At 40.6% G+C, this 23,665-nt stretch overlaps 2 protein-coding genes across 3 annotated transcripts in view; one reads left to right on the forward strand and one right to left on the reverse strand.

The window, feature by feature from the left end:
* SH3D19 (SH3 domain containing 19) overlaps positions 1-23,665 on the forward strand; it is a 168,148-nt gene that overhangs the window by 15,036 nt on the left and 129,447 nt on the right. The gene's annotated exons all lie outside the window — the stretch shown is intronic.
* Positions 1,710-22,561, reverse strand: PRSS48 (serine protease 48). Its single transcript, XM_034660175.1, has 5 exons — positions 22,543-22,561; positions 21,775-21,937; positions 20,074-20,339; positions 19,212-19,381; positions 1,710-1,874 (listed from the first exon to the last, which is right to left on the reverse strand). Exons 1-5 carry the CDS (start codon positions 22,559-22,561, stop codon positions 1,710-1,712), a joined length of 783 nt encoding a protein of 260 aa, XP_034516066.1.

The following is a 23,665-nucleotide window of genomic DNA, read 5'->3' on the forward strand; positions in this document are numbered from 1 at the left end:
TCGAAGGCAGGCGCTTAACTGACTGAGCCACCCAGGTGCCCCCAGGTGCAGAGCTTTGAAAAATAAATACGTTCCTGACCCCATCTTCAGATTTCCTGCTTAATTACTTCTGGTGTAGTTGCTGGGGAGCTGGATTTTTGAACTTCCATGTGAGAGGTGAGACTCACTGGCTTAGTGTCCTATTAAAAAATGTGATGCTGAGTGGTTTCAGTGTGATTTGTAATTTGAACCGTTACGTTTTTCCATCATAAGTAATTCATGTTGTGATGACTTGTAGTCAAACAGAAGAAATAAACAGACTTCACCATGCATTTTATACAGGGATTTTATTTAATCCCTCTGTTACCTTGTAGCATAAGGAGGCTGCATATAAAGAATGTTATAAGGCACTATCATTGAAGCAACTGGAAAGCAGTGTATGTGATGTTAATGTATTTTCAGAGTGCAAGAAGTAGAGGCCTGTTTGGCTAACCTCAGCTGATAGAGGCTTATTACAAGGATACACAGGTAAGTAAGTTGGAAGACGCAGGAAATAGCCTCAGAAGTCATTTGGAAATAAGATTTGCTCTGGGAATCTCATAGCAAATAGCGACTCCAGAGAACATTTCTTTGTAAGTTGGGATAACTGTTCCTTGTATGTCAGGACACTACCATTTTTGTGACTTACTGAAGTTAGTGGAGAATTGGCTGTCTTGTTTTTCTTACAGTCAGCCTCTTCAGGAAAGAGGCTCTAAGTAGGTTGGCCAGCTACTGCCCTGCACCCTTTTGGGTAGGGTTCTCAGGCCAGTTTACCTCAGGCTCAGGACAAACTATAGACAACTAGCTAGCTACCTTTTGTGGACCCATCTCAGATCCCTTCTCCTGGAGGAGTGTCCTAGGGGCCTGGGGTAGCTGCATAGAAAAATTGAGAATCACCTGCGGCTGCTTCTATCAGATAGGACTTTGGATCTTGGGGATGTTACGAGGTTTATTAGAATGTGGAGGATAAAATTGGCAGACCCCATGCAGGACCTGAACACTTTGACTTCCGGTAATGAGTTCCATGAGGGGAGAGACTTAATTTTTTTTTTCTTCATTGTTACAGCCTCATAACTCAGAACAGTGACTGGCGCATATGGTCACTACATATCTGCCAAATAGAATACAACTGAACTTTAAAGAAATGATTTAATGTGGTCTTTATTATTTAATTACATTTTATTTTGACCCAAATCCTTACGTACACAATGATGGAAAGCAAATTCCTACTTTGTTCATGGATTACCCTGTTGAGAAGAAAGGATGTGCTCTGATACCAAGGAACTTCACAGTGTTCTGTTTCCTTTTCAGTCTTCAGAGCTTTAGATGTTTGCCACTTGTCATCAGTACAGCTGATGCCGGGCTTTGGTCTGAAAGGGCAGCAGATGGATGTCCAGTCCAGGGCCGGGAGCCCTTCCTAACGGCCTCCCTTCGGTTCGTCTTGGCCTCGGGGTAGTAAAGCAGCGCCGCGGGGCCTTGAACTCGCGGGCAGTTCAGCAGGCCGGCAGCGCGGCCGCCGCGGACGGTGGTGGGTTCTTGGGGCGAGCGGCTCGTCCCCGCCCAGGGCGCCGCCATCTTGGGTCCCCGTTGAACCCGCTTTTAAAGTTCAGACATAGATTTTGGATACTTGGCCACGGAAAGGAGGCTAATTTTCAGGTAAGGAGAGCGACACTGGGAAGATAGGAATCTCGTTACTTACAGCCGCTGCTGCTGCTGCTGAAAAGCCCCAGGCCCCTGAGGGAGGAGTGACGAGCGGGGCCAGTGACAGATGGGCTGTAGGGCGTCAAAGCGAGCAACAAGTTCAGCGCTGCCAACTTGACCTGACTGGGGAAGAGGAGGTTGCCATTTGATAGCCTCTTCGGGAGAGGGGCAGTGATACTGAACATTTAGGACGAAGTCTTAATTAGAGCATTTTGCTGTTAGTGTAAAATGACGAGTACTTAACATAGTACTTGGAACAAACCTTTCAACAGCTCCTTGAGCAGAAGGATTTTGGAAACTTTCGTTCACTGAGAAGAGAGGAAGCGCTGAAATAAAACAAGCATTTATTTGGGGTCTTAGAGTTGAAGTTCAAGGGAGCAAAGATTCGGGTAGCAATTCAGACTGTGTCCCATTGAGGAATAAGAGCTAAGAGTCTGTATTAGCAATTTGGGGAAATAGCAGGAAACTTAAGTTGTTTTCCAAAAATGATGGATTGGAAGGTATAATTACATTTTACAATTAATTAGTTTTCTGGATACATTACAATTAATTAGTATTCTGAGTCCATTTATTAAGAAAATATTTTCTGCAGTGTCCAGTTTTTTGAGAATATAGGTGTAGCAGTCTTGTGTTCAGTCATGTGCTTTTGCCCAGTTCAATAGTCCAGAGTAGTTACTGTTTCAAAAAACAGGATGACGTTTTAGTCCCTAAAATAAAGCGGCTCATGTTCAGAGGTTTTACACAGGTTCACACTTTGCAAGGTAATTTGGTGCTAATCACTTCATAGGTTTCCAAAGAATGTTTAATGATAATGAGGAATTATGGGTTTTAATTCTAATATTCTTTAATTCTTTGCTCACTTAATTGAAAACTAGATTTCTTAGTCCTGTAGTAGGTTTTTAAAAAGTATGAACTTTTTGGCACGTTTGAACAAAATACTTTATCAGTCACTTGTTTAGTGCTTAAAATATGTCAAAAACTCATGTAATTCCCCCTAATACAAAGTCAGATTCTGTTTTTCAGATGAGAAAATTGAGGCAGAAAAATTAAGTGGAGCTGAGCTTTGAACCCCTGCAGTCTTTTTTCTGCTTTAATTTAAAAATTTATATACAGAGGTGCCTGGGTGGGTCAGTTGATTAAGAGTCTACCTTCAGCACCGCTCTTGATCCCTGGGTCCTGGGGCTCAGCAGGGAGTCTGCTTCTCACTCTGCCCCTCCCCCTGCTTGTGCTGTCTCTCAAATAAAATCTTTTAAAAAATTTATATATAGTAAAATTGACTTCTTTTTTGGTACATACTTTTATGAATTTGAATACATGTATAGATTCATGTGACTACTGCCATTGTCAGGATACAGAATGCTTTCATCACCTTGAAATTCCTGTGCTGCCCCTTACAGTCAAACCTTCCCTACACCCTTAGCCCCTGGCAACTGCTCATTTATTCTCTGTCTCTTTAGTTTTACCTTTTCCATAATAGGGTATAAATGGAACCCTTATGCATCTGACCTTTGAGACTGGCTTCTCTCACCCAACACAATGTTATGGAGATTCATTCGTATTGTTAAAATAGTTTGTTCGTTTTACTGAGTAGAATTCTATGAACATACCACAGTTTGTTTATCCACTCACCTGATGAAGGATATTTAGGTTGTTTTCAGTTTGGGGGGATTATGAATAAGCTGCTATAAATATTCATACATAGTTTTTTGTGGAGAAGTTTTTATTTCTCTAGTTTAAGTACCTAGATACCCGTTTCGTGGGTCATATGGTAAATGTATGTTTAACTTTATAAGAAACTGCCAAACTATTTTCCGGAGTGGTGCTATACCATTTTGCATTATTGCCGAATGTATGAGAGTTACACTTGTTCCGCATCCTCATTGGCACTTGGTATTGGCAGTTTTTCTTGTTTGTTTTCACTGTTCTGGTAGTTGTATAGTAATATTTCATTGTGGCTTTAATGTGCATTTCCTTAATGGATAATGATGTTGAGCATCTTTTCATGTGGCTGACTGATACTCGTGTATTGTCTTCGCACATTTTAAAATTAGATTGGTTGTTTTCCTGTTGTGGAGTTTTTAAGAGTTTTTCATATATTTTACATTCAAATCTTTTGCTGGATATAAGATTGGAAGATAGTTATAGTCTGTAGCTAATTTTTTCATTCTATTCGCAGTATCTTTAGCTCTTTGAACAGCTTGAAAATAGCTGATATAAAGTGTCTAGTAAGGGGGCGCCTGGGTGGCACAGCGGTTAAGCGTCTGCTTTCGGCTCTGGGCGTGATCCCGGCGTTATGGGATCGAGCCCCACATTGGGCTCTTCCGCTATGAGCCTGCTTTTTCCTCTCCCACTCCACCTGCTTGTGTTCCCTCTCTCTCTGGCTGTCTCTATCTCTGTCGAATAAATAAATAAAATCTAAAAAAAATAAAAATAAAGTGTCTAGTAAGTCCAGTGTCTGTTCTTCCACAGGAACCATTTATATTGATTGTCATCCCCCCACCCCGCCATGTGAGCCATCCTTTCTTGTTTCTTTGCATTCCTTGTAATTTTTGGTTGAAAACTGGACATTTTGAATATTACAATGTAGCAACTCTGGAAATCTGATTCTTCTCCCACCCCAGGTTTTATTATTACTGCTTACTTTGGGTTCAGTGACTTTCCTGAACTAATTTTGTAAAGTATGTATTCTTTTTGACGTGTGACACTGAAGTTTCAGTTACATTACCTTAGCGATCAGTTAGTGATTGGATAGTTTTCCTTAAATCTCTAGTGCACCCCCCAACCCAATCTCTCAGTCTTTGCAGTGGGCTCTGTGTGTATATCAAAGCACACCTTCAAGGCCCAGCAGGCAGTGTACAACTTTGTTTAGCCTTCAATTCCTGCTTGTGCAGAGCCTGAAGATCAGCCCCAAATGAGAATTTAGGCCTTTTCAGATCTTTTCTGAGCACCCCCCCACACACACACATGGCTTTCTAGATTCCCAGGTATATGCGGGAGCTTTTCAAAGCCCTTATTCCCCAAAGCATTTTATTCTCCAGGCTTTCCTCCCAACGTCTTTGGTTAGTCTGTTGTTTCCCCCAACTGTTACCCATTGTCTCATGCAGCAACAACTAATGTGTTTATTCGCCTGTAAATATTTTCAACAAACTTCCTCCAGCTAGCCACTTTTTAGCACTTGGAGAGTTCTGAGTTAAGCAAGATAAAGGCAAGTTTTTTGTGCTAGTCTTTCAAGGCACCCATTTTACAGTTGACCCTTGAACAACGCAGGTGTGAACTGTGTGGGTCCATTTATACACAGATTTTTTTTTTTTATCAGTGTAGTACTATAAATGTATTTTCTCAGTGACATATTCTAAGCTTTATTGTAAGAATACAGTATATAATACATGTAACATATAATGAATGTGTTAATAGACTATGTTATCAGTAAGACTTCTAGTCAATGGTAGGCTTTTAGTAGTTAAGATTTGGGGGAGTCAAAAGTTGTGTGTGGATTTTCAACTGCATGGAGGGTTGGCATCCTCAGCCCCCACGTTGTTCAAGGGTCCACAGTGTTACAGTTTGTGAGTGAGGTCTGTGCTACTCTTTTTTTTTTTTTTTTCCTTCTTTTGATACTGGTACTAGGAAGGCAAGCTATTTTCAAGGCTACCACTGAGCTGGAGGATGGGGGATGAAGCCAGGGTAAGTTAAAATGTTACAAAGCTCATTAACCAAAATTCAGATTATTTTTAAGTGTTTCGCTGGACTTAAGTGTAGTAAGAGGTTGTTGCCAGCTTTTGGTTAGTTTCCAGCGTTACAGAAAAGTTGGCTCTGCCAGTTTCTGCCAGGTTTTTGTTTTTGTTTTTTTTTTTTTAATTTTATAGAGGACAGACTTTTGGAGCTCCTTACTCTGCCATTTTCACTGATGTTACTCAGGTATGGATTTTAGAACATCTGATCGTCGGTCTTTTTTTTTTTTTTTTTTTTTAAAAGATTTTATTTATTTATTTGACAGAGAGACAGCCAGCGAGAGAGGGAACACAAGCAGGGGGAGTGGGAGAGAAAGAAACAGGCTCATAGCGGAGGAGCCTGATGTGGGGCTCGATCCCATAACGCCGGGATCACGCCCTGAGCCGAAGGCAGATGCTCAACCGCTGTGCCACCCAGGTGCCCCTGATCGTCGGTCTTTTTATGAGCAAGTTAGCCAAAGTTTTCCCAGTTAATACTAAAAGAGAAGGTGTGGATATTCTTGCTCATTTTGGAGTGTTTGTGTATTGTACAATAGCATTATCAGAGTATTTCAGGAGTCTCGTGCATTGGGTTACAGTGCTGGGGTCAAGATCCTCCATTTATTTTTATTTTTATTTTTTATTTTTAAAAGATTTTTATTTATTTATTTGACAGAGAGACAGCGAGAGAGAGGGAACACAAGCAGGGGGAGTGGGAGAGGAAGAAGCAGGCTCCCAGCAGAGCAGGGAGCCCGAAGTGGGGCTCGATCCCAGGACCCTGGGATCACGCCCTGAGCCGAAAGCAGACGCTTAATGACTGAGCCACCCAGGCACCCCCAAGATCCTCCATTTAAACCCTGCGTAGGCAGTATGCTTTTCTCAATTCTAGACCATAGACAATCCTTAATCTCTCTGTTGCTTTTTTTAAAAACATGCTTGCTAAGGGCTATCTGGCCAGGGAAACTCCATATTGCTCTTGTTGTTAAAAGAGAAAGTAGCTTTTTTTTTTTAAAGATTTTATTTATTTATTTGAGAGAGAGAGCGCATAAGCAGAGGGAGTGGCAGGCTGAACAAGGAGACTGATGCAGGACTCGAGCCCAGGACCCTGGGATCATGACCTGAGCCGAAAGCAGATGCTTATGACCTGAGCTGAAAGCAGATGCTTAACAGACTGAGCCACCCAGGGCCCCAAGAGAAAGTAGAAATGCATTGTTGACACTGTTGTGATTGATGTAAATCAGTCATGTGTTAACACTCGGGGGAGTGGAATTGATGAGGGCATAGTTTGTGTCACTTTATATGTTTCTGTATTGTTTGAGTTTCCTCCAATGAGTATTACTTTAAGAAATAAATTTAAAATACCATGTGAAATAACTGTCTACTGGTCTAGTGTATTTGTTGCTCATATTATGGCCTTTAAAAAATAGTCTTAAGATGAGTTATTGCAATGATCATAGCAAATGCTGTCCTGTTGATGAAAGAAATGATAGATAAAGTGAGGACATGGTAATAGGAAGGAGGCATATAATTGTGTTCCCTGTGAAGATAATTTTTCAGGCATTGGCGAATTTATCATTTGTTCACCTATTCGAGCTTATGATATTCACTTGTTTATATGAAAGCCATAATCACTTGAAAAGCAAATCCTCATTTTATAACCAAACTGTTGAAAGCTATTAAATATAATCAAAACCTACCCTTAGCATTCTCTGCCTTATACTTGCCTGTATATCTCATCTCCATCTTGTGGCTCAGCAGAACCTTTTGTAGAGGACTAGATTCAGGAGACTGCGTTCTAATGCTCAAATTGCAACTAGTCAGTTGTATGACCTTGATTTAATCTCTTCGGGTCTCAAATTCATCATCGATAGTGTGAAAGATTTAGGCCAGTGATCTGGAAACTATATTCCTGTGGGCCAAATCTGATTCACTGTTTTTGTAAGTAAAGTTTTATTGTAACACAACCATGCTCATCCATTTATATATTGTCTGTGGCTGCTTTTGTGGTGTGTCTGCAGAGTTGAGTCGTTCTGACAGAGTCATGTGGCCCGTGAGCCTAAAATATGTGCTGTCTGGCCCTTTATGGGAAAAGTGTGCTGTAACAGCCTATCAAGTTTCCTTCCAGGTTAAAAGTTCTTTTAGTTTTGGGATACTTGGGCCAACTTTTGTTTTTAACCATCGGATTGCTTCTTAGCAGATCAACAGAAAAGCTCAACTGGAAGAGGGGAAACAAATCATATATTGTTATTTGTGAGACACCTGTATCTGTGATAAATCTGTCATATTTTGTTGTTAATGCTGTGGTTATAAACAACTTCCAAAGCTCAGAATCTTAAAACAATTATATTTAGTTGATGGGCTATAGCTCAGCCTCACTTTTCTTGTGCATTCTGGGATCCTGGCTGAAGGAGCAATCCCTAACTGGGAAAAAGAACAATGGAGAAATCATGTGCCACCTCTTAAAACTTCTGTTCAGAAGTAGCTTATATTAGGGGCGCGTGGGTGGCATAGCGGTTAAGCGTCTGCCTTCGGCTCAGGGCGTGATCCTGGCGTTACGGGATCGAGCCCCACATCAGGCTCCTCTGCTGTGAGCCTGCTTCTTCCTCTCCCACTTCCCCTGCTTGTGTTCTCTCTCTCACTGGCTGTCTCTATCTCTGTCGAATAAATAAATAAAATCTTTAAAAAAAAAAAAAGAAGTAGCTTATATTACGTCTACTCACATTTCTTTGGCCAACAATGTTAGTGGTACGGGGAAGTGTAATCTTTCTGCAGAAGGCCCTGCAAGTCACCTGGCACCTTCAGTGGGTGGATAATCCTTCTCCAGGGAGGGCTGTGAGTCACTGGGAACATCGTCATCTACCACAGCCTCCTTAAAAGGTTTGATAGTGTGAGCAGACCAGAATCATGGCAGAAACTTGGGTTTTAGGATTCTTTGTGTGTTATTTTTCATGAACTTTCTGTAACTAGTAAGTAACTAAAAATTGGCCCATTGAGCTTTTGGAATATATTCTGATTCTCTCAACTTGCTTATTTAATAAATCCTTAATGTAAGAATATAATGTGTCTGGATTTTTTTTTTTTTAATAGACTCTTGATGTCTTTAACCTACGTTTCTTACCCTGAAACCTTGGTAAAGTTCTTAACTTCCTCCCTCACCATGATTGCTTACATTTTTTAATCATCTCTTACCAAATTCTGTTGAGCATGCACTCCTATGTAGCCCTTGACCCTGTCCTCTTCTCTCTGTCCTCATTGCTGCCATCCTGGTCCAGATATTTTTCACCATTCGCAACAGCCTTATACCTAGCTTTTCTACCTCCAGACTTGCTTTTCTGTAATTCATTCACTACGCATCCATCAAAATGATTTTTCTAAAATGCAAATTGTCCATATTATTCCCCAGCATTAAAAATCTTTCAATGTCTTGTATATTGTATCGTCCCCTAAAAGCTCAGATTTCGTAATGTGGCTTGGCACCTTTCTTTCCTGGGAATTCCCAGATGCCCTGTTTGGCTTAGTTATTTTCATGACTGGAAAAAGTCTTTGTTCAAGAAATATTTTTCTAGAGCCCATTTTATGAATTCACACAGTATTTGGTAGATGTTTTCCATTTGTAGAGATTCAAACACTTGATGACAGGTATTGTGGAAAGCCGACTGCGTGCATTTTTTTTTTTTTTAAAGATTTTGTTTGAGAGCCCTGTGCGAATGGGAGAAGGGCAGAGGGGAAGGGACAGGGACAAGCGGACTGGAGCGGAACCCCACGAGGGGCTTGATCTCAGGACCCTGAGATCATGACCTGAGCTGAAACCAAGAGTTGGAAGCTTAACCGACTGAGCCACCCAGGTGCCATGCTGATGGTGTAGTTTTCAGCATGATCCAATAGCAAGGGTGCTCCTGTCCTGATGCTCAGTGATTGTTCGTTCTTGGAAGAGCTTGGTTAGGCCTGATGAGCTGCAAAGAAAGGTAGGTTGACATTGGTATTATTTTGCTTTCTCTGTGACCTGCTTTTAGAAGTTTAAAATGTATCCATTTTGGAACCGAGTCCTTTATTTGGCCCCTTTTAGTGAGTTAACATATTTTTCCTTATGATACCAACTCAGCAGCTTCTGGACAAAAGAATGTGGAAAAAAGTGCATGTTTTAAATACTGTCTCCTTGAGGTCTTCTTTCATGTTAGGTCTCTGTTTCAGAAGTAAAAATAGCTTCATTGAACTCAGGGGGAGAGGAGATTTCTCCTGACATCCAAATACTTGGATTTGAAGATGATCTAGTGATTTTAGTTTTTTAAGGCCAGATGTTTTCATTATTTAAAAAATTCATTGACACAAAATTTCTTTGATCAACCAACTATTATCCTTTCTTTTTATCTAGTCTGGTTATATGGAATTATTAATAAAATGAACCTGATACCTCTCAACTCTGAAGCTTTGCAGATGCTGTAACCACAGCTTTGTGTTATTGTAAGCTAATTTTAAAAAGCAGGCTTAATTTTTGTTTTTTACAGCAAGGTTTAAAAAAACACAACTGTACATTTGTATAAACAGTTAAAAAGGAGTCAGAAGCATCTTGACCACATCCTTAAGCATGAGGATTGTAAAAGGTGGTAGTGATGAATACAGTGGTTACATGGGGGATTTGAACTTTCTATATTCGATATTTCTGTTCATCTCTATTATGCGGTTCCTGAACTCACCACCCTGAGATCAAGACCTGAGTGGAGCTCAAGAGTTAGATGCTTAAGCTGCTGAGTCACCCAGGCACCCTTTTTTTTTTTTTTTTTAATGAAAAGTTACTTGGTTTCCTCCTCCTTAGGGAGGGAACAGTCTTCTCTTCAGGGTTAGAGCAGGCTGCCTTGTGGTACTTACAATATTCTTCAGGTTCTATGAATAAATAAAGGAATCCTTGAGCATCTTAAAATTACATGAGAATGTATGTGCACATAAGTGTTTTCTTTGGGGCCCAGAGTGAGAGTGATGTGGGGAAAAGGGTCCATAATTAAAACAGAGTCTTGTGAGTCTGTTTCTCTAGTCTTGCGCTCTCTGAGCTTCAGATTGCCTGCTCAGCATGATTAGATGGGTATCTGATAGGCTTCTCAAATCTAAGATGAATGTATTCCTTTCTATTGCTGCTATTAACAGATTAGTACAACCTTAGTGCTTCCAACAGCATGACTCTGTCATCCACAGTTCTGGAGGTCAAAAGTCTGAAATCAGTTTCACTGTGCTAAAACCAGGGTATCGTAGGTCTGCATTCCGTCTGCAGCCTCTAGGGGAGAACCATCATTGCCTTTTTTAACTTCTAGAGGCTGACCACACTCCTTGGCTTGTAGCCCCTTGCTCCGTCCTCAGATCCAGAAGTATAGTTGCTCCTCTCTCCCTTCTGCTTTAGTCCTGTGTCTTCTGCATAATCTGGTCAACACCTCAGGCTCTGACTCCCTGCATTCCTTTTACAAGAAAATTTGTGATTCTGTTGGGCTCACTCAGATAATCCAGTGTAATTTCTCCATTTCAGAATGTTTAACCTAATTATGTATGGGAAGTCTTTTTTTTTTTTTTTTTTTTAAACCAGATAAAGTCACATAGTCACAGGTTCTGGGGATTCCAAGATTGACATCCTTGGGGGAATTCAGCCTACCACTGGATTAGGTAGCCCATCAGATCTGTTCCTCTTCCATCCTTCCTCATTTCATTTAATAGTATGACCATTCTGAAGCCAGTAACATAGGAGTCATTCTTGATTTCTCTTTTCAGGTCCTTCTCTTTCCCATCCTTATATCCCAATTACCTATCTCATCATCCATATCCAGTCCATCACATCATATCTAAATCCAGTCAAAGTATTATCTCTGAAAGTATTATCTCAGTTTTGCTCAACTGCATCTAGAATCTATCTTCTTCTCACTAATTTTCACTAAAATCAGAAACTTAGCATTTTGGAGCCCTAGGCTCTCATCCTATGTTATTCTTTTCACTCCTGGATGTTCATAGTTAATTATGGTACAAGGTAGTGTGGGCTAGGTGTCATAAGAGTGGCACAAAGTGCCACAGGACTAGACCCCAGTCACACTCTTCCAACCATATGGAGAGGAGAAGTGAACACTTACATGGTAAAAGATGCCGTGGAGAGAATTTGGGTTGAGGATGATTATCCTGAACGACAATTCAAATTTCCTATTAAGATTTCAGTCTTTTTTTATTCTTATGACAGTGAGCATTTTCTCTTAATGTTGATAGTAGGGAATATTATTAGTCTAACCTCCAGTTATTTTGAGAGACTCCTTCCTCTTCCTCCCTTTCCTGAAGAAGGAATATGTTTAATAAAATTCTCAGGTAGCTGATTTCTGGTATGTAAATAAACTACACAGTCAAATGTGATGAGGAGAATAGTACAGCTTCAGAATGAAGTCAAGCATCTGAAAAGATAACATAGCCACTATTGAAATAACATCAAAGTGCAACCTCCATATTTTATTATTTTGAATTCTTTTTCCATAATGTCCCCACATTTTGAGGGTGACTTTACAATTTAGTGAAATAAAGGAAAAATGGGTCATTACTTGAAATAGTCCATTTGTTAATAATAATAGAAGATCTGGAAATAGCTATTTCCCCCTCACTTTTAGGATTAAAAATTGCTGATTAGATTTTCAGCAGCCTTAGTGTACAGCTTTATTTGTTAAATGTGATCTTAGCAAATCCCACCTTAGTTAAATTCCTCAAGATGTGAAAGTGAAAATTGTAGCATATTGAATCAGGTATTCCAAGGAATAAAGTATTCTACAAATTAAAATCGATTTTTAAAGCAGAAATGCTGCTGAACCCCCCTCCGAAATAAAGTGTAAAGGTGTCCCTCTTTATTTCTTCTCCATTTGGTCATTTGTGGTGTCATTGACTAAATTTGTTACCAGTAAGTACTTGACATTTTAGTTGTGTGAATACAAATGTTTATTGATTTTTTTCCTTCTTGTAATGTGTACCAGTTGCTGTATCATATATTGGGTTAAACTTTACATTTTGTGTGTTAGCATTTGAAACAGAAAATGAGTGTAGTTAGTTTGAACCTTTTTTTTTGAAATAGTCACATGGATTATTTAGAAGATCTTTAGAGAGTCCTAAATAAATTACAGACTAATCATTTTTGTTGAATTTAAGCAGGAGAAAAATTTCCCTGTTTTTTAAAAATAGCTTTATTGAGATACAATTCACACACCATATAGTTCACCCATTTCCTGTTAATTTTTAAAGCCATTTCCTAGGGTCCTTTCAGTCTGCTTTTTAGATATTCACCGCCTCTTAATCAATAGACAGAAATAAGTGGGTTGAGGTTTATGAGAGAAGGGTGTTTCAGGAATAAACGGCAGGTCAAACAAGGCGGGGAGGTAGAAGTGGGATGAAGGAAATGAGATCATTGGTCTGGGTAAGAAGGGAAAAAAGGCAAATAGGAAGTTAGGTAGGTGTCTTGATGAATTATAAGTAGATGCTAAGAAACTTGGGCTTGTGCCTTTCTTCACCTTGGTTAATGGGGCCCTATTGTAAGGGTGCAGCTGGGTAGTAGTGTATACAACAACCTTATGGAATCAAACCTTCCTCACAGATGCTCCAGGATACTGCATGTAGCCCTTGTGTTTTGCTCATTAATACATTGGTATCAGATTCTTACTGTCTCTGCTTCTTGTCTAACTCTGCTGCCATCTGACTAGCCCCCTCATGGCTTCTGCATACTCCCATGCACTGTGGTATGGGATTTTCTGTTCTTCTCTTCTTTCATCATTCCCTGCTCTTACCTCTCCAGTGCCTTCCGATTGCCCTGAGAATAATTCAGAATCCTTACTGAACCTTCCAGGCTCTGTAGGACCTGCCCTCAGTGCCATCTCTGGTCTCAGTTAATACCCTTCTCCTCCTTTGCTCACAGTGTTCTAGCATTGCACTGACCTCTCTGTTCCTCCTCATACATGCACCTAGCATATTTCCAATTCAGGACCTTTGTACTTGGTATTCACTTTACCTGGAATGTTCTTTGTCAGTATTTTTTTTCCTCTATCCTCCTTTATGCGGGCCTCTAATAATGTCATCTTCTTAAGAGAAATTTCCCTGACCACCCTGTCTAAAGTGGAATTCCCTACCTTGGTTCTCTACCCATTTCTTCTCTTTTGTTTTTATCAGACTTTTCCTACACATGACATTATAATAAACATTTATTTTGCATTTGATTATGGTCCCTCTCACCCACTAGAATGTAAACTCCTTGAAGGCAGGCTTGATGTGTTGAATGTACTGCATTATCCTCAGTGGCCAGAATGGTGCCTAGAACATGGTGGGCACTTAATACTCTTGAGTGCATGCTGAATACCATACGATGTGTATTTACACTTCCCAGGAGAAGAGATCTGTTGGGTTGTCCAGTATTGAGTGCATCTGTCTGGTAAGAATTTAAGCCAACTGCCCTAACTACTGTGGACAGCTATTAAATCAGGTGCTTATCCCTGGTACATCCAACCAGAAGTGGCCAGGACAGTGAGGTCATGTGGTCCTCTTCTTTCAGTGTATCTTTCTTGCCCCTTGAATGGTCTGGTCCCTCCAAAAGTTTTAAGTTTCACCTCTTGGTTCATGAGAAAAATTTTGCCAGATTCCCATGCTGCAGAACAAGTGCTTCCCAAGAGTCTGGAGAAATGATAGGAAACAGGATTTTTGCTGTCTTGACTCAGCTTCTTTATGTCCTCTTGCTGTGTTGTCCTGGCCCATACTTTTGTGTTCTTTTTCTTCCTGTTTGTTTTGATTTTAGTCTGTCCTTGCTCCTCTGTTTTTCTTTCTTGCCCCTTTTTTCTCTCTTGTTCTTTTTTGTCAGTTGCCATTTTGCTTTGCCCTCTGTGTCATTCCAGCAGTTGCCTAGATTAAATTCTTGCCTCCAGAAACCTTCCAGTTTACCTGTTTCATGTGCTTTTTTCTCTCCTTTGTTTGTTATGGCTGGAGAGATACGAGAAGGAGAATGAGACTGAAACATTTCTCTCCTTCATTATTTTATTTAACTAATATTTGAAGGTCCGTTTTGTGTAAGACATTGCGTCAGGTTCTGGGCCACCTCCATAAACAAAATAGCCAGGTTCTTAGTTGCGGAAACAAAGAGGTTGAGTGATTATTATTCATTCATTCATTTGTTCAACAAGTATTTACTGAAACTGGATACAGTAGTTGGCAAAAACAAAGATTCTTATATTTTGGTAAGACGTACGTTAACTAGACAATTACGCAGGTGAATAATCTCTTACAGCTGTGTTGAGTCCTACGAAGGAGGGCTCCATCATGCTATGAGAATATGTATTGGGGGATTTGTTGTGGCTGGGAGAGTTGGGGACAGCTTCCTCGAGGAAGGGAAAGATGAGTTGTGATCTGAGGCACAATAAGAATTAACTAGGCAAAGCAGTAGGGGAGCAGGAATAGCAGATGCAGAAGTCCGGCCCCCAAGAGGGGTTTGGAACATTTGAAGAATTGAAGGCATGGAGAGCAGGGTGCTGTGAGGCTGAAGACGCAGGCAGAAATCAGGACCTGCAGGGCTTTGTCAGCCCTCTTAAGGACTTTGGTCCTGATCCTGTGAGCAAGGAGATGTCTTTGAAGTGCCGAAGCAGGGAAAATGGGGGGAGAAATGTATTAAAAAATCTTCATTGTTAAAACACTGGTCTGAATGCTGCGGAGAATAAATGGAGTTGAGCATAGGTAGGTGTAAGTGAGGGAGGGGACGTAGGCTCTAGTGGCAGTACAGAAGGGGGAGCGATTAATGGCTCTCAAGGATTTTAAGTTTCCAAACTTACCCTCATTTACTGTTAAAGGTATTTGTTTATCCAAAAAGTTGTTGTTTGTAAGTTGACTTACCATGAAAGACACAGATGCAATGAAACTTAAGTTCATTCAAATGAGAAATGAAGGATGATTTAAATAAAAAGGGATGTGAATAGAATTATACTAGATAATCTAGGATAAAGATAATGACTGAAATTGAGTATATAACTTAGCTCTGAGCTCTTGGAAGCCTAGGAAAAGTAGGAAATAGTAGGTCATGGGATGGATTAACAAAAAGAAGCATGCTAGTTAAGCAAGGAATGTTATCCTGTCCTTATTAAACATTTAAAGTACTTTATTATTGGAGTAACATTAAACAACCCCGGGCAGGTCCAGATTGTTGAAACTTAAGACCTCAGCTCTTGAGATCATGACATTAATCCATTTTTTAGTAGTAGGTCACACTGGTAGTTCAAAAAGCAATAATTTCAGAAAAATACAGAGCTGAATTATATAGACACATTTTTTATATGACCCCTTGCAGAGACAAAGTGTAGGATAGTAGGGAAGTGAGGAATATAGATAAGAAGCCCATAATGCAAACCATGGGCCCAAAGTAAACTTTTTTTTTTTTCAATTTTTGAGAGAGAAAGCACAAGCAGGGGGAACAACAGGCAGACGGGGGGAGAAGCAGAGTTCCCTGAGCAGGTAGCCCAATGTAGGTCTCAATCCCAGGACCCAGGGATCATGACCTAGCTGAAGGCAGATGCTTAACTGACTGAGCCACCCAGGCCCCCCAAAGTAAATTCTTAATATATTTCCTTGAGGACTTTACCTTTTGCCTTCACAGATACTTCTCTTCTTGCCCACTTCTCTAGTAGCCATTTTATTTGTGTCCGTATTATTCATAGGAGGTAACTTTCTTGCCTTGTGAGATTCATAGTCAGGGACAAAGAATGTCATGCACAGAAGCAGCAGCCTTATTTCTCAGCTATTCACATTCCTACCACTAAAACATACTTTGAGAATAAAGAACCTCAAAACCAGAATCATTTCTGATTATTTTAATGACGTAATCCAGAGTTCCCAGTGACTCTTCTGTGAGTTCTCTGCTCCTGGGCCTTAATCTCTGTGTATTCCCACCCTAACCCTATACTTGGCCAGTGGCTTTATGTCTACTGTCCTGGTAAAATGTTAGGCCCAAAGGCACAGAAGGGTCCCAGGAGAGCCAGAGAGAAAAGTACAGTAAGGTATAGGAAGTCAGATAAGTCCAAATTATTGGCACCCAAGACCTCAGCTCTTGAGATAGTGGTCTTAATCCATTTTTGATAGTAGATCACACTGGTGTAGACTCCAGGGAGAGATTGAGCACAGCCTGTTCCCCAGCTTACCAGTCCTATCTGGGTCCAGACACCATTAATATGACATGACAGAGGTCCTCCAGAATCACCCTGAGGAAAGATAAAGGTCATGAGTGTAGTGAAAAGGGACCTTGAAGAGGAAAATGGTCTCAAGGTGGAGAGTTCCTTGGGATAGGGCAGTGGAACCCATGGAGCTGGAGAACTCTAGAGGGAGCTAGACTTCTCACTGCATTAGGGGATGATCTTGGGAATTCTAGAATCATAGAATTTGAAATTGACAGAGACCTTAGCTGAATATACCAGTAGTGTCACTCATCTGATAACAATAATAAAAAAAATAAACTTAAAAAAAGGCAATGAAGATACACAAAAAAGCCCCCCAATCCAAAATACTCATCTGTGATAAAAAAGAGAAATTAATGTGATGACTTTTTTCCCTAAAGGTAAATTTCAATTGAATGAACTGTCCTTTTCCATTCTTAGGTTCATATTGCCTTTTTTTTAATGTGACAGTAATCCTTTCTTATGTAAAATGATAGTGATGGTAGTTGATGGTTTGTCTCTTAGTCTTGCTACCTCTTTTTCTAACAGCTTTGCTGAGATATAATTCATACACTACACAATTCACCTGTTTAAAGTGCACAGTTCAGTGGTTTTTAGTATATTCACAATGTTGTTCAACCATCGTCACATTTTCATCACCCTCAGAAGAAATCCCATACCCATTAACAGTCACCCTCATTTCCTCTCAGCCCTAGGCCAGCTGGTAATCTGCTTCTGCCTCTATGGATTTCCATATTCTAGACATATTGTATAAATGGAACCATATGATATGTGATCTTTTGTGTCTACCTTCTTTCACTTAGCATACTCTTTTCAAGGTTCATCCTTGTTGTGTCTATCAGTGCTCCATTCCTTTTTATGGATGAATATTATTCCATTGTTTGGATAGACCACAATTTGTTTATCTAGTCATCAGTTGGTGGGCATTTGGATTATTTTCACTTTTTTGCTATTACAAATAATGCTGCTATGAATATTCATGCATAATTTTTTCTGTGGACATGTTTTTATTTGTCTTAGGTGTATACCTAAAGTGGAATTCCTGGGTAATATGGTAACTGTGTATATAACCTTTTGAAGAAAAATAATTCCAAAGCAGCTGTACCATTTTACATTCTGAGTAGGAGTACGAAGCTTCCAATTTATCCACATCCTCATCAACTCTTGTTATTATTTACTTTGATAATAGTCATCCTAGTGGGTGTGAACCCATGTTCCACTGTTATTTTGATTTGCAAATAATGAATATTACAGATAGGACATCTTGGCAGAGATAGAGAAAAGCATGTGTGTTTGTGTGTACGCATGTATGCGCACGCACGCGTGTGTGAGGGAGAAGAAGAGAGGAAGGGGGAGAGAGAAAGGGAAAGGAAATAAAACCAAGTGGCCATTGTAGGACTAAAAAATAAAATATGTGAAAATATATGAAGAAAACTTTCACTAGATGAACCGAACACTAAAATGTAGATGACAGGGGAGAGGCAATGATCTTGAATATAGATTAATTTACAAGTATCCAATTTGAAGAGCAGAGAAAGGTAAAAATAAAACAGTATCAGAGACTATGTGAAAATATCAAAAGGTGTAACCTACGTTTTCTGTTTCAACCAGAAGAGGAAGAGAGAGAAATGAGGCAGAATATTTGAAGAAGTCATGAATGAAAAAATTCTCAAGTTTTGATAAAAGATAAAGAACAGATTAAAAAAACAAAACCAATGAATCCTAAGTAGGATAAAACAAAGAATAACACACCTAGCACATCACATTCAAACTTCTTTTTTTTTTTTCAGATTTATTTATTTGAGAGAGAGAGAGTGTGTATACATGTGCTTGCACATGTTGGGGGGGGGCAAAAGGGAGGAGAGAGAGAGAATCCCAAGCTGACCCACTGCTGAGCTGACCTGGAACCAAGACTTGGATGCTCAACTTACTGAGCCACCCAGGTGCCCCATCACATTGAAACTTCTGACAGTCAGATATGAAGGTAATTCTATATTGAAAGCAGCCAGAGCAAAACAACACATCACACTCAATGGAGGAAGACAAAAATGATGGATGATTTTTCTTAGGACAGTTATGATCAGGAGACAGTGGAATGACATCTTTTAAGTGTAGAGTGAAATGTTCTTGCTTGAAAAAATAAAGTTGGTAATTCTGTGTCAACCTCTTAATATATTTATAAAAATATACAAGTCTGTGAAAACCCAGTAACCAGTGGTTACCATTTCTCTAGATCAAAAGTTGAAGAGATTAAATTCATTGGTAATTCTGTATAACACAAGAATTATTGTCAGAACCCTTGTCTCCTGATTCCCAATCTACTGTTGTTTACATACAGGAAAACCCGGATCTAATCTTGTATTAAAAAAAATTCAATGGGGCGCCTGGGTAGCGCTGTCGTTAAGCGTCTGCCTTCAGCTCAGGGCGTGATCCTGGAGTTCCGGGATCTAGTCCCACATCAGGCTCCTCCGCTGGGAGCCTGCTTCTTCCTCTCCCACTCCCTGCTGTGTTCCCTCTCTCCCTGGCTGCCTCTCTGTTACATAAATAAATAAAATCTTAAAAAAAAAAAAAAAGAGCAAACCCTAACCTGGCAAGTATCCTTCATTTGAGCTGTATCACCAGCACATATCTCGTCCTCTTGGATGACTGGCTCTAATTCTGGCAGTTCGGAACCGATTGGGTTGTAGAGTTGTTCACAGGCCTGGCGGTCAAAGGTGGGTATTTCTGCTTCCTGGAGGATGGAGGGGTAGTCACTACCTGTAAAGACAGACAGGAATGAAAGGAAAAGCAATCTGGAAAGTTGTAAGGACAATGCTGAGTCATGATTTGCAGAAATCTCTGAATGGGAATCCAAAAGCAGACTATGATCACTTTCCAATCATATTTGCTAATGCAAGCAATTTTGGGTAAACTTGATCTAAAACAGTGGGTAATTCAAAGTTATTTCTATTTGTTTTAAGGTTTTTCTAATGTGCCAATGTGGGGTATTCCTAATGTTCTAAATAAAGAGAAATTCTGATACAGTTTGATTTAGTAAAGATGTGAGTAATTGAAGTACTCTAAAACTTCTTCCTTTCCTATTTTTCTGCTTGTCTTCACTCCTCCTGGGAAGGAGTTGACACAACACTTTTAAAAACAGATTTTCAAAAACACTAGATTCTCCCGGACTTTAGATCAGGTTTGTTAACCTTTGTTTCAAAGAAATAATTATGTGTTCAGATTGTTAGTATCTGCTCTTGCAGCTATAGCTAGACTCTAGGCAGGATAGGAAAGTAAATAAACATAATAACTGTGAAAAAAGACATTTGAAAACTTATAGATACTATCAATAGGTTGGGGTTTATTAAAAAATATTTGCCATAGTAATGGTATGCCTAGAATGCACATGTTCTAGAATGTGTAGGAGGAGGATGGTGGATAAAACAACCCCTTTCTGTACCCACTCTCACCTTCACGTTCCTTAACCTTTCCCCATCCAGTCACCCAGCAAGAGGCTGGAATTTTCAACTTCTTTGTGACACTGGGCAAGCAGATGGGCAGGATGAAAGGAGTAAAGGTGACTCTAGAGACCAGTTTCAACAAGGCGATGTCTGCACTTCTATTTTCAGTTTGGGGATGGATGATAATTTTGAACACACGATGCGTCACACTTTGACGTGGTTGGTCTGTATGAATTGATCCCAGCTGTACAGTATAGAACAAAGGAATCCAGCTCCTAAGGGGAATAGAACAGAGAGAATAAAAGTGGAGCATGCTTAGGTGCTGCAGTTGGGTGAAGACAAGCTGCTTATGGGGAGCACTAAGTCTCTAGGCAAGAAAGGATGGTAATGGACCTGGAATGAACCAGGCTACTTCCAACATGGACTAGGGTTGATTTGTTGCTTTTTCTCCTTTCCTCTCTCCCTAACCACTCTTCTTTTGTTGTCTCCTATCTCTGTGGTCCCCTCTTATATGCTTATGGCCAGAGTTTTGTCCTGTATTTTCCTATTCTGTGTTATATCCCCTTTTTTCTCGATTCCATGTTTTCTTGTTTTTCTCTCCGTTTTTTTAGGGGAAGCACATTCTCCTATGGCTTCCTGAGAAAATGTACGTGAGAGGTATAATATTTTTGCTGCTTTGTATATTTGAAAATGTCTTGTTTCTATCCCACACTTGATCACTGATTTGCCTATGGGTAGAATTCTGGGTTTTCTCCCAGCATTTTAAAATTCTTACTCCGTTTTCTTTGAGCTTTCAGTATTGTTATTGAGAAGTTCTGCTGTTTTGATTTCTATATATATATTACTTATCTGTTGTTGCATAACAAGTTACCACAAAGCTTAGAGGCTTAAAACAACAAACATTTATCTCACAGTTTCTGTGGGTCAAGGATGAGGTGTGACTTAGGTGGGTGCCTCTGACTCATCTCTTGAGAGGTTCCAATCACATTGGGCTGCAGTCCTCTCAAGGCTTGACTCTGGAAAGATGTGTTTCCAAACCCCCTTATGTTGGCAGGCTTCACGTCTTCACTAGCTGTTGGCTGGAGACATTAGTTTCACATGAGCCTCTCCCTAGGACTACTCTCCACATGGCACTTTGCTCCTCTTAGAGCAGTAGCTCTGAGAGAGAGTTCAGATTATGTTTGTGTTCCAGAAAAGCTTAAGACAAAGTTCCCTGGCTGATGTTTAGGAAATGATTTGGCACAAAGTAAGAGAAGTTTCTAATACAGTGCCTATCTCTCTCATTTCTTTCTCTACTTCTGGGTCCTGTCCCAAGTCCAAGGTGATGTAGGGTTTCCTTCTGCCTCCCTGTATTACCACTTTATTTATTTTCTTTTTTAAAAGATTTTATTTATTTATTTATTTATTTATTTATTTATTTATTTTAGAGAGAGAGAGAGAGAGCACGAGCGAGCAGGTGGGGGGAGGAACAGAGGGAGAGAGAGAGAAAATCTCAAGTAGACTCCACACTGAGCACGGAGCCCAACTAGGGGCTCAATCTCATGATCATGATCTGAGCCTAAATCAAGAGTCAGACACTTAACTGACTGAGCCACCCAGGCGCCCCGACCCGTCTTAGCACATTCATTTGTCTGTTGTTGGTTCATTCATGAAATCATTCAAGTATTTACCGAGAACCTATGTGTGTGCTAGCCACCAGCTAGGACTCACTCTCGTAAGCAGTGTGCTGCTGTCAATATCCACCTGTCACTGATGAGAGACCCTCCACAGACATGGTTCTTGCCCAAGTGCAAGCTGACTTGCCAAGGCCAGTGCCCTGCAACAGCATCCTGGCCACCCACAACACGGCCTGAGTACGCAGGTCGTCCGCACACTAGAGAAAGGAGAAAGACAGACATGTAGAGCTCTCAGTGTCCTGTTCTTCTGATCCTCATCTTCTTCTTCTTCTTCTTCTTTTTTTTTTTTGAAGATTTTATTTATTTATCTAACAGAGAGAGACAGCGAGAGAGGGAACACAAGTGAGGGGAGTGTGAGAGGGAGAAGCAGGCTTCCTGCCGAGCAGGGAGCCCGATGTGGGGCTTGATCCCAGGACCCCGGAATTACGACCTGAGCCGAAGGCAGATGCTTAACAGCTGAGCCTCCCAGGCGGCCCTGATCCTCATCTTCTCATTATCCTCATAATTCCCATCTGTTCCTAGAACCCGAGTCCTCCCTTCCTCCAGCCTCCATCCTATCCCAGTTCCAAACCCAGCCGTCTAGGTAGAAACCACTCACCTGATTGCAGATCTTTTGTTTTGGGGGAAGAGCTTGGGCAAAACCCTAAGACAGACATCATATCATTAATATACAGTAATGCATCTTATATCTAGATTCACTGAACAGAGAAGCTTTCCACATATTTAAATTTCTCATATTTGTATTAAAGGCCAGATTTTTATAAACGTCTGTTAGTGGGAAATTCAAAAATTGCATACTTACCTGCTTTCTTTAGCAGCATACATGGAACGTAATATAACTTTTACTGGAAGATTCAGGGTTGTTATCAGAAATATCAAGTATATTAGGTTGTAAACACAATGATGCCTTCAGGTGCTTTTGAGGTTTATGAGTGGTTTTCTTTATCTGAATTGGGATTTTGCAGTATTTGTGTATCTTTTTTGCTACCTTTTATCTTTTTGCTGCTCTCAACCGACCCTGCTTTTAAATCATTGTGGGCCAGAAAAAATAAGTGAACAAGCTTATGCCTGAAATCACTCAGAGTATTGATACTTCTGGTTCCCTCTGCTTGAAATGCTCTTTTCCTAGATGCCTGTAATGAAGTCACTCAGTTCCTTCAGGGCTTTGCTTAGAGGACTCCTTAGTGAAACTTCCTTGACTACCCTATTTAAAATTACAACACACCTCCTGCCCCTGCCCTCCTGCTGCCCCTTTCCTTTCATAACATTTAGGACTTTCTCACCTGTTTTAAAATTTATTTATTTAGTAAGTGCAGTGATTATCAGTTCCATGAGGGCAGGGGTCTTTGTTTTGTTTACTGTTTCACATATAGTATCGCCTCAGGACTTCCCCAGGACACACTATTCATAGGTAATGTCCCATGGTGAAGTGTCATATTATTCTATATGATAACTTCTTCAGCCAAAAACCTCTGCCCCTCCCCCTCCCCCGTGCCCCCCACCCCAGAGGCTTACCCAGTAGAAGGGACAGTAGGAAGGCACTGCCAGCAGGGCCCATATCTTGGTCCTCAGAATCAGTACTTTGTCTCCTGAACTCAGGCTCCCAAGGGGAGTCCGGCTGGGAAGCAGCCAGAGAAGGAGGACAGGACCAGCTTCTCCTCCTGGATGGATTCCTCTGGTTCACCCCCTCCTCTCCTTTGGTTTTCACCCCAGGGCCAGGCACTGAAGGGCCCAGACTTTAGAAATGCAGTGGCAGGACTCAGGGGGAGGAGCTAGGGCCTGAGGCGCCCCCTACTGTCCCGGGAAAGCAGGAGGTCTGGGGTTCCTGCTTGTGGATTGGAGGATGGGGGCGGGGGTTGCAGTAGCTGTCTGCACAGGGCAGGTCAGAGGGGATTGGAAGGAATGGACCTGCTCTCTAGCAGGGA

The sequence above is a fragment of the Ailuropoda melanoleuca genome, chromosome 5, assembly GCF_002007445.2.
Source record: "Ailuropoda melanoleuca isolate Jingjing chromosome 5, ASM200744v2, whole genome shotgun sequence".
In the NCBI taxonomy this organism is placed as follows: domain Eukaryota; kingdom Metazoa; phylum Chordata; class Mammalia; order Carnivora; family Ursidae; genus Ailuropoda; species Ailuropoda melanoleuca.

Bases quoted from the DNA above. Each gene is read 5' to 3' on its own strand.
- PRSS48 (XM_034660175.1), bottom strand. The intron at 20,340-21,774 runs GTGAGTCCTAGC...TATTCCCCTTAG, and splicing joins GCAGCACACTGCTTACGAGA to GAGCTGGATTCCTTTGTTCT. The intron at 19,382-20,073 runs GTGAGAGTGGGT...CTGTCTTTACAG, and splicing joins AAAGGTTAAGGAACGTGAAG to GTAGTGACTACCCCTCCATC.